The following is a 15,889-nucleotide window of genomic DNA, read 5'->3' as shown; positions in this document are numbered from 1 at the left end:
GTCAATTAGCTTATCAGAAGCTTCTAAAGCCATCACATCATTTTCTGGAATTTTCCAATCTGTTTAAAGGCACAGTCAACTTAATGTATGTAAACTTCTGACACACTAGAATTGTGATAGAGTGAATTATAAGTGGAATAATCTGTCTGTAAACAATTGTTGGAAAAATTACTTGTGTCACGCACAAAGTAGAAATTTGTGGAGTGGTTGAAAAACAAGTTTTAATGACTCCAACCTAAGTGTATGTAAACTTCCGACTTCAACTGTAGATCCCCTGAACTGTAGATCCCCTGTTTTTCCTGTAATTTAATCCTCCCGTGTATGATAGTTTTGGCCTGCCTCACTAACGACACCTTTTGCCTATTCCCTTCCTGTACTTTAGCCAATCGAATTTCCTGTTATCAACCTATTGCCTGATCTCCCAGACGACGTTACTAGCCTTTTCCCTGCCTGTACTGTTACCTTTTTGGACCCCCTGTGTATGACCGTCTGCCTACCACCTCCTGTTGTCCTTTACAAATAAACACCTGCGGCGCCCTGCGCTTGAAACCAGCTCTCTGTCTCCCATCGTGTTCACTACAGTAATGATGATGTCACATACGATTCACTATGACATTCATCTCCAGCAACATGATGTTGTTACATGAAACTGACAGTTTGCCATTTTTTCTGAAGTCATATCCCAGCATGAGTTGAATTAGGTGTACTAAACCATTCGGGGGAATCACACTACTAACATGGCCATTGCTTTTGCTACCACACAACACAAATGACTGAACTACCTACCACATGTCCCGACATCAGCAAGTTTGGTTGACTGAGGACCTCCGACTCAGCTTGATATGGACATAGGATCCCCCTCTAATCTCTCTTGCTGTCGGTTGGTCTCTCTCTTCATCCTCCTCTCTTCCTCTCGCTGGTAAACTGCAGCAGGCGTATTTGACTATATGTAAGTCAAACGATGCAACGCCAAAAAAATGCTCAACTGGCTACATGTATATTCAAGCTAGGATTTTTCCCACATCAGCCAAACCAAAAGCCATAGGCAGTAGTTACTAGTATAGATCATGTAGGTGGAGTTTGGCAATCATTTCATTCATTTAAACTCTCCCTCAGTTTTTTCAAGACTTAGAAATACAGTCCCTTTAGTCAAATGGACTCCCAACTGAGGCGAGTGTGCCTTTGTGCGTGAAAACAAAGTTATCCAGTGAGCAGAATTGGTTGAAAGCGTATTCAACCAATATGACGTCTTTTCAACATCTTTATAACGTCTTTTCAATGTTGTGTGCTCATAGTGCACATCAAATCTAATGACCAGCCTGTTGGGGTGACAATACTTTTAGTGACCCCCCCCCCCCCCACGCCACATTAGAGTCCCATATAAACAGTAACACTTGTCTAAAGGATAAGGGTAGACAGTGTGAACACAACAAATGAGACTTGAGTCACGGTGAATGTCACTGGTGCCGTCTGACAGAAGCCATAAGTCAGGGTCGCATCACAACGCACCTGTGGCATCAAGAAGGCGATCCAGGATGTCCATCGGTTTGTTACGGCTGTCCGACACGTTCACTACTGCATCTGCTGCATATGGTATCCTGTATGCACTGGGTTACGGTTAACATAGGAGCTACACTACAAGTATGTGGACACCCCTTGAAATTATTGGATCCATCTATTTCAGCCACACCCGTTGCTGACAGGTGTATAAAATCAAACACACAGCCATGCAATCTCCATAGACAAACGTTGACAGTAAAATGGTCTTACTGAAGAGCTCAGTGACTTTCAATGTGGCACCATCATAGGATGCCACCTTTCCAACAAGTCAGTTTGTCAAAGTTCTTCCCTGCTGGAGCTGCTCCGGTCAACTGTAAGTGCTGTTATTGTCTAAGAGCAACATTGGCTCAGCCGCGAAGTGGTAGGCCACACAAGCTCACAGAACGGGACCGCCGAGTGCTGAAGCGCGTAAAAATCATCTGTCCTCGGTTGCAACACTCATTACCGAGTTCCAAACTGCAACATCAGCCCAAGAAATGTTAGTCGGGAGCCTCATGAAATTAGTTTTCATGGTTGAGCAACACAAGCCTAAGATCACCATGCGCAATGCCAAGCGTTGGCTGGAGTAGTTTAAAGCTCACTGCCATTGGACTCTGAATCAGTGGAAAAGTGTTCTCTGGAGTGATGAATCACGCTTCACCATCTGGCAGTCCGACGAGGGTGACCCAGTGATGAGACAGCCGAGGGGCAGGGCCATGTCATTATCAATCATTAGAGAGATCATTTCTTTCTTTTTTTACCCCGTTTTCTCCCCAATTTCGTGGTATCCAATTGGTAGTAACAGTCTTGTCTCATCGATGCAACTCCCGTACGAACTTGGAAGAGGCGAAGGTCAAGAGCCGTGCGTCCTCCGAAACACAACCCAGCCAAGCCACACTGCATCTTGACACAATGCCCACTTAACCCAGAAGCCAGCCGCACCAATGTGTCGGAGGAAACACTGTGTACCTGGCGAATGTGTCAGCGTGCACTGCGCCCGGCCCGCCACAGAAGTCGCAAGTGCGCGATGGGACAACTACATCCCTGTCGGCCAAACCCTCCCCTAACCCGGACGACCCTGGGACAACTGTGCGCCATGCGTCTCCCGGTCGCGGCCGGCTGCAACCGAGCTTGGACTCAAACCCAGAATCTCTAGTGGCACCGCCAGTACTGTGATGCAGTGCCTTAGACCACTGCGCCACTCAGGAGGCAGTGAGGTCATTTCTAATCATTCTTCACCAATGTCAGAAAGAACAGAAGACATAGGTCATACTATATAGTCTGAACAATGCTATCATGATTAGGGATGAAATCATGGGTCCAGTGTCAAACGGAAAGCTAACAGAACATTTAACATGCTAAACTGAAAGGGTTGAAAGGCTTATTGTCTTGCTGGCTGACTGACAAAGGGGGCTTGTCAGGGCCCGGCGTATTCTCTCTCCACTGTGACCACAATTGTTTTCTGAATGGAGATGATCTTTTAATGGCGAAGGATAGGACTTTTTCAATTATCCTACTCCTGCGTAAAAGTCTGACAACATTAGCCACAGCTAGCAAATAAAAAAACAGAGGATCAATTCTGGTTTATTATCTCTCCCTGAGACCTTCCTCCTGGTCTGCCCTATGAACAAAGTCGAACAGAACACCTCATCTCCACTGTGGGGACACAAATGCACGCACACACATACTTCCTCTGGGCTAACGGACCATGGATGAGCTGACCTCTGACAACATGCCCCTCCTAGACGCAGACTAGTGCTGCATCATCCCATTTTCAGCAGTCCAGTATAGATGATGGGCAAGCAGAGTGAGAGAGAGAGAGAGTGAGAGAGAGAGAGAGAGAGAGAGAGAGAGAGAGAGAGAGAGAGAGAGAGAGAGAGAGAGAGAGAGAGAGAGAGAGAGAGAGAGAGAGAGAGAGAGAGAGAGAGAGAGAGAGAGAGAGAGAGAGAGAGAGGAAGAGAGAAACAGAAAGAAAGAGAGAGAGAGAAACAGAGAGAGAGAGGAAGAGAGAAACAGAAACAGAGAGAGAGAGCGAGAGAGAGAGAGAGAGAGAAAGAAACACAGAGAGAGAGGGGGGAGAGAGAGGGGTGTTGATGTAGATTGAGAGAGAATGCAGTATCACAATCCTTTGACGACAAACCAAAGGTAAAGTACTGCACCTGCACTAGTTTAGGACAGTGGGAAGAATCCAGCCATGGTGTTAGAGTTGATCAACTGAGAGACTTAAATAGGCCAGCTGCAAATCCATAATTGGCTATATCGTAAACATTCATGAAATCAAATTTTTTTGGTTAATTTAAGGTTTTGGTTTAGGGTTAGCAGGGTGGTTAAGGTTAGGTTATAAATCATATTTTATGACTGAGCTGCCTCCAGAACAAGATTCATGACGAGAAAACACTAACCTTGGCCATGTTGACAAAGTCTGTACTTAATTCAACAGTCCTTTAAATAATTTGAAGTTAACCATCTGTGTAACCCTAACCGTATCTATGTGGAAGATAATAGAAGTAAAGAGGTTAACAGTAAACTTCACAAAGAAACATTTTGTTCGTCTGACCTGTCATCTGTCAGGGCTGTGGCGATTTCAGCATGCTGCCCCTAAGGGGTTGGCAAGAGTGGTTATGTGTTTTAGCACGCACGCAAACGCACACACACACACACACACACACACAGACACACACACACACACACACAGACACACACACACACACACACACACACACACACACACACACACACACACACACACACACACACACACACACACACACACACACACACACACACACACACACACACACACACACACACACACACACACACACACACAGAGTGGGATCCCCTGATCTGCAGTCAACACACTGCTATGAGTCAGCAGCTCTAAGACGCCATTGTTAAGACGACACCATGGCAACGGAAGGAAGGATTCCATGCATTCGTCCCGACACCTTCATATCGAGCCTAAAAGAAGTGGTGTATAAAATCTGACTAGAATGATTGATCGTTACAGTCATCTATTGTGCTCATGTACATTTGTTGACCCAGCAACTTTGGCAAAGAAGTCCTCATTGTTGTGCCCAGATTATGCCTTCAATGGCAGATTGCATGGCTTACTGCACGCTGTGCTGTATGGGAAACATACAGTATATTGTGATAGTCAGCACATACTTGAATAGCTACACCCCATTATTCATAAACGGGGTCCTGTATTATATATCTGCCTCCTGTATCATATAAAGTATCATATCTCAGCCTCCTGTATCATATCTCTGCTTCCTGTATTATATAAAGTATCATAGCTCTGCTTCCTGTATTATATAAAGTATCATAGCTCTGCTTCCTGTATTATATAAAGTATCATAGCTCTGTCTCCTGTATTATATAAAGTATCATAGCTCTGCTTCCTGTACCATATAAAGTATCATAGCTCTGCCTCCTGTATTATATAACGTATCATAGCTCTGCATCCTGTATTATATAAAGTATCATAGCTCTGCCTCCTGTATTATATAAAGTATCATAGCTCTGCCTCCTGTACCATATAAAGTATCATAGCTCTGTCTCCTGTATTATATAAAGTATCATAGCTCTGCCTCCTGTATTATATAACGTATCATAGCTCTGTCTCCTGTATTATATAAAGTATCATAGCTCTGCCTCCTGTATTATATAAAGTATCATAGCTCTGCTTCCTGTATTATATAAAGTATCATAGCTCTGTCTCCTGTATTATATAAAGTATCATAGCTCTGCCTCCTGTATTATATAAAGTATCATAGCTCTGTCTCCTGTATTATATAAAGTATCATAGCTCTGCCTCCTGTACCATATAAAGTATCATAGCTCTGCCTCCTGTATTATATAAAGTATCATAGCTCTGTCTCCTGTATTATATAAAGTATCATAGCTCTGCCTCCTGTATTATATAAAGTATCATAGCTCTGTCTCCTGTATTATATAAAGTATCATAGCTCTGTCTCCTGTATTATATAAAGTATCATAGCTCTGCCTCCTGTATTATATAAAGTATCATAGCTCTGTCTCCTGTATTATATAAAGTATCATAGCTCTGCCTCCTGTATTATATAAAGTATCATAGCTCTGCCTCCTGTATTATATAAAGTATCATAGCTCTGTCTCCTGTATTATATAAAGTATCATAGCTCTGCCTCCTGTATTATATAAAGTATCATAGCTCTGTCTCCTGTATTATATAAAGTATCATAGCTCTGCCTCCTGTATTATATAACGTATCATAGCTCTGTCTCCTGTATTATATAAAGTATCATAGCTCTGCCTCCTGTATTATATAAAGTATCATAGCTCTGCTTCCTGTATTATATAAAGTAGTCTGGATTTGGAGAAATACAAGTGATACCATCCGTATCCTCATCATTGTATTGTCATCCTCCATCTCCACATCCTTTGATGAACGGAATCTAAAGCCGCTCTGCAGGCTTGAAGACGTCTTTGATATAAAGTTTTGGAAAACTTATCTTCTATTCCCCCTTTGCCACACACACATTCTTCCTCTCTCTCTTTTCCTCCTTATATTCTCTCTCTTTTCCTCCAAATATTCTCTCTCTCTCTCTCCCTCCTTATATTCTCTCTCTCTCCCTCCATATATTCTCTCTCTCTCCCTCCTTATATTCTCTCTCTCTCCCTCCTTATATTATCTCTCTCTCCCTCCTTATATTCTCTCTCTTTTCCTCCTTATATTCTCTCTCCTTTCATCCTTATATTCTCTCTCTCTCCCTCCATATATTCTCTCTCTCTCCCTCCTTATATTCTCTCTCTTTTCCTCCATATATTCTCTCTCTCTCCCTCCATATATTCTCTCTCTCCCTCCTTATATTCTCTCTCTCTCCCTCCATATATTCTCTCTCTCTCCCTCCATATATTCTCTCTCTCCCTCCTTATATTCTCTCTCTTTTCCTCCTTATATTCTCTCTCTCCCTCCTTATATTCTCTCTCTTTTCCTCCTTATATTCTCTCTCTTTTCCTCCTTATATTCTCTCTCTCTCCCTCCTTATATTCTCTCTCTTTTCCTCCTTATATTCTCTCTCTCTCCCTCCTTATATTCTCTCTCTCCCCCTCCATATATTCTCTCTCTTTTTCTCTCTCCATATATTCTCTCTCTCTTTCTTTTCCTCCATATACACTCTCTCTTGTCCTCCATATACTCTCTCTCTCTCTCTCTCTCTCTCTCTCTCTCTCTCTCTCTCTCTCTCTCTCTTTTTCTCCATATATACTTAACCTCTCTCTCTCTTCCTCCATATATACTTACTCTCTCTCTCTTTCCTCCATATATAGTCTCTCCCTCTCACCCTTCCTCCCTCCAATTATCTGGGTACCTTTGCCTTACAACGGGGGCTACTGCTGCAGTGTCTTATGTAATAATGACTGTCCTGGATGAAACTAGCCCTGCTACTAGAGTCATCAATGACACTCTCCCTCTCCCAGGCTAGTATAGAGCAGTGTGCTATCATCATCATCATCATCATCATCATCACTGTAACTGTTCCTGTTTCACAACCGCACCGCTTGGTGAGGTTATCCATCAATCTAGCCCTGTGCACGTATTCATTAAGTGTCTTAGAGTGCTGATCTAGGATCAGTTTATTCATTTAAATAAGAGGTTAATAAAATCACATGGACAGGGGGTACTTGATCCTAGATCAGCACTCCTATTCTGCAAATGCTTTATGAATATGGGTCCAGACCTGTCAGCTACCGCCCACTTATTTACATACTTACTAGACCTTCTTCTTTATAGGAAAAATACATGAATATATAGTGCGCATAGATCTTTTAATAGTAAGGTCAGGAGCTAACCGACTTGGGAATGTGTGTGTGTCCTAACATTAACTGATCCACTACAGCAGCATGTTTTCCTTCCCTAGGCCTGGGCTCCCACTAGAACAAGGCTTTATCACACAGGCCTGGGCTCCCACTAGAACAAGGCTTTATCACACAGGCCTGGGCTCCCACTAGAACAAGGCTTTATCACATAGGCCTAGGCTCCCACTAGAACAAGGCTTGATCACACCGGCCTCGGCTCCCACTAGAACAAGGCTTTATCACACAGGCCTGGGCTCCAACTAGAACAAGGCTTTATCAGACAGGCCTAGGCTCCCACTAGAACAAGGCTTGATCACATAGGCCTAGGCTCCCACTACAACAAGGCTTTATCACATAGGCCTAGGCCCCCACTAGAACAAGGCTTTATCACATAAGGCCTAGGCTTCAATTAGAACAAGGCTTTATCACATAGGCCTAGGCCCCCACTAGAACAAGGCCTTATCACATAGGCCTAGGCTCCCATTAGAACAAGGCTTTATCACACAGGCCTAGACTCCCAATAGAACAAGGGTTTATCACACAGGCCTAGGCTCCCACTAGAACAAGGCTTTATCACATAGGCTTATGCTCCCATTAGAACAAGGCTTTATCACACAGGCCTAGGCTCCCATTAGAACAAGGCTTGATCACATAGGCCTAGGCTCCCACTAGAACAAGGCTTGATCACATAGGCCTAGGCTCCCACTAGAACAAGGCTTGATCACATAGGCCTAGGCACCCACTAGAACAAGGCTTTATCACACAGGCCTAGGCTCCCACTAGAACAAGGCTTTAACACATAGACATAGGCTCCCACTAGAACAAGGCTTTATCACACAGGCCTCCCACTAGAACAAGGCTTTATCACATAGGCCTAGGCTCCCACTAGAACAAGGCTTTATCACACAGGCTCCCACTAGAACAAGGCTTTATCACACAGGCCTAGGCTACCACTAGAACATGGCTTTATCACATAGGCCTAGGCTCCCATTAGAACAAGGCTTTATCACACAGGCCTAGGCTCCCACTAGAACAAGGCTTTATCACACAGGCCTAGGCTCCCACTAAAACAAGGCTTTATCACATATGCCTAGGCTCCCACTAGAACAAGGCTTGATCACATAGGCCTAGGCTCCCACTAGAACAAGTCTTTATCACATAGGCCTAGGCCCCCACTAGAACAAGGCTTTATCACATAAGGCCTAGGCTTCAATTAGAACAAGGCTTTATCACATAGGCCTAGGCCCCCACTAGAACAAGGCCTTATCACATAGGCCTAGGCTCCCATTAGAACAAGGCTTTATCACACAGGCCTAGACTCCCAATAGAACAAGGCTTTATCACACAGGCCTAAGGCTCCCACTAGAACAAGGCTTTATCACATAGGCCTAGGCTCCCATTAGAACAAGGCTTGATCACATAGGCCTAGGCTCCCACTAGAACAAGGCTTGATCACATAGGCCTAGGCTCCCACTAGAACAAGGCTTGATCACATAGGCCTAGGCTCCCGCTAGAACAAGGCTTTATCACACAGGCCTAGGCTCCCACTAGAACAAGGCTTTATCACATAGACATAGGCTCCCACTAGAACAAGGCTTTATCACACAGGCCTCCCACTAGAACAAGGCTTTATCACATAGGCCTAGGCTCCCACTAGAACAAGGCTTTATCACACAGGCCTAGGCTCCCACTAGAACAAGGCTTTATCACACAGGCCTAGGCTACCACTAGAACAAGGCTTTATCACATAGGCCTTGGCTCCCATTAGAACAAGGCTTTATCACACAGGCCTAGGCTCCCACTAGAACAAGGCTTTATCACACAGGCCTAGGCTCCCACTAAAACAAGGCTTTATCACATATGCCTAGGCTCCCACTAGAACAAGGCTTTATCACATAGGTCTAGGCTCCCACTAGAACAAGGCTTTATCACATAGGCCTAGGCTCCCATTAGAACAAGGCTTTATCACACAGGCCTAGGCTCCCACTAGAACAAGGCTTTATCACATAGGCCTAGGCTCCTACTAGAACAAGGCTTTATCACACAGGCCTAGGCCCCCACTAGAACAATGCTTTATCACACAGGCCTAGGCTCCCACTAGAACAAGGCTTTATCACATAGGCCTAGGCTCCCACTAGAACAAGGCTTTATCACACAGGCCTAGGCTCCCACTAGAACAAGGCTTTATCACATAGGCCTAGGCTCCCACTAGAACAAGGCTTTATCACATAAGGCCTAGGCTCCCACTAGAACAAGGCTTTATCACATAAGGCCTAGGCTCCCACTAGAACAAGGCTTTATCACATAGGCCTAGGCTCCAACTAGAACAAGGCTTTATCACATAGGCCTAGGCCCCAACTAGAACACGGCTTTATCACATAGGCCTAGTATCCCACTAGAACAAGGCTTTATCACATAGGCCTAGGATCCCACTAGAACAAGGGTTTATCACATAGGCCTATGATCCCACTAGAAAAAGGCTTTATCACATTCTGTGTACAGACATGGTTCTAAATACAATGTCCAGATGGCAGCTTCAAAAGTAACTACCAAATATACACTAGCTTCCTCTACAAAAAAATAACACATCCAACCATTCCATTTCCCTCCGAAACCACATTAGCCCCCACCACCGTGACATCCATCAGCCCCCACCACCGTGACATCCATCAGCCCCCACCACCATGACATCCATCAGCCCCCACCACCATGACATCCATCAGCCCCCACCACCATGACATCCATCAGCCCCCACCACCATGACATCCATCAGCCCCCACTACCATGACATCCATCAGCCCCCACCACCATGACATCCATCAGCCCCCACCACCATGACATCCATCAGCCCCCACCACCGTGACATCCATCAGCCCCCACCACCGTGACATCCATCAGCCCCCACCACCATGACATCCATCAGCCCCCACCACCGTGACATCCATCAGCCCCCACCACCGTGACATCCATCAGCCCCCACCACCATGACATCCATCAGCCCCCACCACCATGACATCCATCAGCCCCCACCACCATGACATCCATCAGCCCCAATCACCATGACATCCACATCCATCAGCCCCCACTACCATGACATCCATCAGCCCCCACCACCATGACATCCATCAGCCCCCACCACCATGACATCCATCAGCTCCCACCACCATGACATCCATCAGCCCCCACCACCATGACATCCATCAGCCCCCACCACCATGACATCCATCAGCCCCCACCACCATGACATCCATCAGCCCCCACCACCGTGACATCCATCAGCCCCCACCACCGTGACATCCATCAGCCCCCACTACCATGACATCCATCAGCCCCCACCACCATGACATCCATCAGCCCCTACCACCATGACACCCATCAGCCCCCACCACCATGACATCCACATCCATCAGCTCTCAACACCATGACATCCATCAGCCCCCACCACCGTGACATCCATCAGCCCCAATCACCATGACATCCATCAGCCCCCACCACCATGACATCCATCAGCCCCCACCACCATGACATCCATCAGGACAATAGAGGATGACATTAAGCAGAGAGACTGAGTTTAGCCAGATTGGTCTGGTATCTACTTGTCAGTGGAGATGGATGGGGACGTGAGGACTCTAAATAGGTTACACTGATTACGATCCCAAGTCTCTGTGGCCTAGACCACCGCTGGGAGGGAGGCAGAGACTGTCAGAGCTGACAGAAAACAGACCAGGAAATGTTCTTAGCAGCAGGAGAGCGTCACCGCACCGCTGGGTAAAGACGTCTAATCCAGACTTGATTTGTGATTGTAATATGGGTTGAAATGAGACAGAATATGGGGGAAATGACACGGAAATGTTTAGGATGTGGGGGGAAATGTGTAACATGATTATGTTGATTGATAAGTTAAGACCTTGAAGTCCATGACTCTAGGAACAAACAGACCAAAGTATTTAACAACTCTAGATAGTATTTTTCTAGCAAGACAATGGAAGTCAGAACAACTAGACTAGAGAATAGAGAACATTTTCCTCTAGAGAACATTTTCCTCTAGAGAACGTTTTCCTCTAGAGAACATTTTCTTCTAAGACAGGCTGAATATCTGTTCTCTTGTACATCAAATCTTAAATGATTTACAAGAAGAACTGTTGCAAGGGACCCGTACGGAGGCTCCACGGACGCAAAAACACACATTTTCTGTATCTAATCTTTCTGCATGTAAAACACCCACATAAACCCACTCACAACTGCATTTCACACACAGATCCCGCTTGACAACCAAACTACTATAACCATGTATATAACATGCACCCTGCCTGTCCGTCTGTCTTAGTTCTGTACAGTGTCCATCAGCTCCGGGTAGAAGTTGCCGTCGACACAGATCTAGGATCAACTTATCGTCCCCATATCCTATTGTTAACCATTAGGAGGGGACATGAACAACCAACCTTAAGTTAGTGTCTTATAGAACCTATTCCATTCTCCTCCTACCTTTCACTCGCAGGTAGAAGAGGAGTGTTAGCAGCATCCCTCCTTCATCTGACGGCAGCAGAATCACCCGCTCCCTCTGTTTACAGACTGGCTCTCAAGATAGCGTTCTCTCTTCCCTCCCTACGTTCTATTCCTCCTCCCTCATCCCCACTCCCTCAACCCCACTCCCTCCCTCATCCCCACTCCCTCCCTCATCCCCACTCCCTCCCTCCTTCCCACTCCCTCCCTCATCCCCACTCCATCCCTCATCCCCACTCCATCCCTCATCCCCACTCCCTCCCTCCTTCCCACTCCCTCCCTCATCCCCACTCCCTCCCTCATCCCCACTCCCTCCCTCCTTCCCATTCCATCCCTCATCCCCACTCCCTCCCTCCTTCCCACTCCATCCCTCATCCCCACTCCCTCCCTCATCCCCACTCCCTCCCTCCTTCCCATTCCATCCCTCATCCCCACTCCATCCCTCATCCCCACTCCCTCCCTCCTTCCCACTCCATCCCTCATCCCCACTCCCTCCCTCATCCCCACTCCCTCCCTCCTTCCCACTCCATCCCTCATCCCCACTCCCTCCCTCATCCCCACTCCCTCCCTCCTTCCCATTCCATCCCTCATCCCCACTCCATCCCTCATCCCCACTCCCTCCCTCCTTCCCACTCCATCCCTCATCCCCACTCCCTCATCCCCACTCCCTCCCTCCTTCCCATTCCATCCCTCATCCCCACTCCATCCCTCATCCCCACTCCCTCCCTCCTTCCCACTTCATCCCTCATCCCCACTCCCTCCCTCATCCCCACTCCCTCCCTCATCCCCACTCCCTCCCTCCTTCCCATTCCATCCCTCATCCCCACTCCATCCCTCATCCCCACTCCCTCCCTCCTTCCCACTCCCTCCCTCATCCCCACTCCCTCCCTCATCCCCACTCCCTCCCTCCTTCCCATTCCATCCCTCATCCCCACTCCCTCCCTCCTTCCCACTTCATCCCTCATCCCCACTCCCTCCCTCATCCCCACTCCCTCCCTCCTTCCCATTCCATCCCTCATCCCCACTCCATCCCTCATCCCCACTCCCTCCCTCCTTCCCACTCCATCTCTCATCCTCACTCCCTCGAGGCTGCTACTCAGCAGCAGTCTCTTGTCTCTCTCTTTCTTTCTCCCTCCCTCCCTCCGTCCGTCCCTCCCTACCTCCCTCCACACACACATACAGCACCAGCTTCCTCCTCCGCACTCCAGGCATGCCCAATAGTAGCCCAGTACTTCCCTACTACCTAGTCTTTGGATATGATGTCTAAAACGTAACACAGTATATAACAGTCCTAATGAGCAGCTCTCATTCCCCTTGGATTTAGCCAGCTATTTTATTTAAGCTAATCGGTACATATCAAATGGGGCTTTCCATAGAGGAGCCACCACAGTGATACAGTCTAGAGGTCTTCCATTCCCAAATTTATCCGTGGCTTTCCCACTCAACCCAATATGCATAAATATATATATTTTTAAATGAAGATCCCAGTGCTAGCTGTGCCACCAGAGACTCTGGGTTCGAGGCCAGGCTCTGTCGCAGCCGGCCGCGACCGGGAGGTCACAATTGGCCTAGCGTCGTCCGGGTTAGGGAGGGTTTGGCCGGCAGGGATATCCTTGTCTCATCGCACACCAGCGACTCCTGTGGCGGGCCGGGCCAGGTCGCTAGGTGTACGGTGTTTCCTCCGACACATTGGTGCGGCTGGCTTCCGGGTTGGATGCGCGCTGTGTTAAGAAGCAGTGCGGCTTGGTTGGGTTGTGTTTCGGAGGACGCATGGCTCTCGACCTTCGTCTCTCCCGAGCCCGTACGGGAGTTGTAGCGATGAGACAAGACAGTAACTACTAACAATTGGATACCACGAAATTGGGGAGAAAAAGGGGATACATTTAAAAAAAAATAATAATAATAATTAAGACCCGTTCCAAATGGACACAACGACAGACTGACCCGTTCCGGGTTCGGACAGACCCAAACAGATCAGAGAGTATAAAGAGAGAGAGAAACCTCCTACTAGGCTCCAGGTCATCTATAAGTCTATGCTAGGTAAAGCCCCGCCTTATCTCAGATCCCTGGTGACCATAGCAGCACCCACTTGTAGCACGTGCTCCAGCAGGTATATTTCCCCGGTTAATCCCCAAAGCCAACACCTCTTTGGCCGCCTTTCCTTCCAGTTCTCTGCCGCCAATGACTGGAAGGAATTGCAAAAATCACTGAAGCTGGAGACTTATATCTCCCTCTCTAACTTTAAGCATCAGCTGTCAGAGCAGCTTACCGATCACTGTACCTGTACACAGCCCATCTATAAATAGCACACCCAACTACCTCATCCCCATACTGTTATTTATTTTTTTGCACACAGTATCTCTACCTGCACATCATCATCTGCACATCTATCACTCGTGTTAATGCTAAATTGTAATTATTTCGCCTCTATGGCCTATTTATTGCCTTACCTCCCTAATCGTATTACATTTGCACACACTGTACATATACTTGTTCTATTGTGTTATTGACTGTACGTTTGTTTATCCCATGTGTAACTCTGTGTTGTTGTTTTTGTCACACTGCTTTGCTTTATCTTGGCCAGGTCACAGTTGTAAATGAGAACTGGCCTACCTGGTTAAATAAAGGTGAAATTAACTAAATTAAAAATGATATACAATAATGATAATAATGATATACAATTATTATAATGATGATAAAACAAAATAATATGAAAATAAATACAAAATGCATCAAAGCGGAATAGTGAGATGCACACAGTCCATTTGACCGCGCCAACGTTCACTACATAAACTTGTCCCCGAGGACATTCCACTTTGTCGGCTTCTTTTCACTACACTCTTTCTCCTCTAACTTTCCTTTTACTTCAATGAAAAAGGCCTCCATCTTTACAAAAAAATGTAGTCTACGTCAAGACTACTTTCAAGGAAAGCAGGAACCAATATACACAATATACACAAGGTACATTAATAGAGGACAGGTCCAATTGGGTCGAGTCGCTAAATTAATTTTAATTTAAAACAACTAAATGTGGAATAAGTCAGGGAGTATGAATACTTTCTGAAAGCACTGTATATCAGACCTGACCCAGATCCGAGTCAGAGTCAGAATTTAGGACCCTGACCTGCTGGGGTCCCCAGTCGGAGCTTGGAAATTCAGGTCTGTTGGACACGTGAAGACCTTCTATCACCAGGGTGAAGTTACCCAACTCAACCACACGATGGCAGAACTAGCTGTGGGTTTGACACCGTCACCATCATTTGCACTGAATACATTTCCACCTAAATTTAAACATCAGTGTCTATTTTTAGACTAGGTGCTGAGGTTCTGAGGCTCGGAGCAGAGTGGAGGAGGCGGAGGGGCCTTATGGTGTCTATGACCTGCGCGGTGGTAGTTTTGTTCTGGACTGCTAATAACTGTGGGTGTGTACTGCTAATACCTATATACCTACTTTACACGCTCACATATTGTTATATATAAGGAAGGATTAAAACAAGCATAACACACACACACACAGAGTTGCTAAAAGTTCACGCCGAAGATAAGCAGCTAATGAAACACCATAAATTCAACTTTTGTCACCATAAACCCATGCTTCTGGATGGCTGCTTGCTGCTACATTCTGACTGATCTAACTCCCAGGCAGGTCTTACTGAGATTTCCCTCGAACAGTGAACCTGCTAATGTTGCAACACTGGGGAGGTTGTGCAAGCATTTCCCACATTCCTTCACTGTGAGAGTATAGCGTCTCCCTGGACAATACCACAGGCTTTATTAGAGCAGGACAGAGGCGGATTGGGACCAGAAATCTGCATTTCTAACATCCCACTGGCCCATTTTCTTTTTCCATCAAGGCCACCACACCAGCCCATTGGTTTTTCCTTGAGGCCCCCTACTAGCCAAACAATGGTCCTTCTGTAGAAAAACAACAACGATTCAGACAGGCCAACTGGGCTGAAGATGGACCAGCCCATCTGGCATTTGCCTGACCTGCCTTATGGCCAGT

General features: G+C 46.4%; 1 protein-coding gene across 4 annotated transcripts in view; it reads right to left on the bottom strand.

Annotated features, from left to right (window-relative positions):
- LOC139557821 (protein kinase C zeta type-like) overlaps positions 1-15,889 on the bottom strand; it is a 135,554-nt gene that overhangs the window by 82,337 nt on the left and 37,328 nt on the right. For 3 of the 4 annotated variants that reach the window (XM_071373044.1, XM_071373045.1, XM_071373042.1), the window contains exon 1: positions 11,866-11,941. The exons of the other annotated variant lie outside the window; for it this stretch is intronic. In XM_071373044.1, coding sequence (XP_071229145.1) covers positions 11,866-11,902 — 37 coding nt within the window. In that variant the 5' untranslated portion in view covers positions 11,903-11,941. Of the gene's footprint in view, positions 1-11,865; positions 11,942-15,889 lie in introns of those variants that run through there. 4 annotated transcript variants of the gene reach the window in all.

This window comes from Salvelinus alpinus, chromosome 28, assembly GCF_045679555.1.
Source record: "Salvelinus alpinus chromosome 28, SLU_Salpinus.1, whole genome shotgun sequence".
NCBI classification, from domain to species: domain Eukaryota; kingdom Metazoa; phylum Chordata; class Actinopteri; order Salmoniformes; family Salmonidae; genus Salvelinus; species Salvelinus alpinus.
This window is presented reverse-complemented; position numbering and strand designations above follow the sequence as displayed.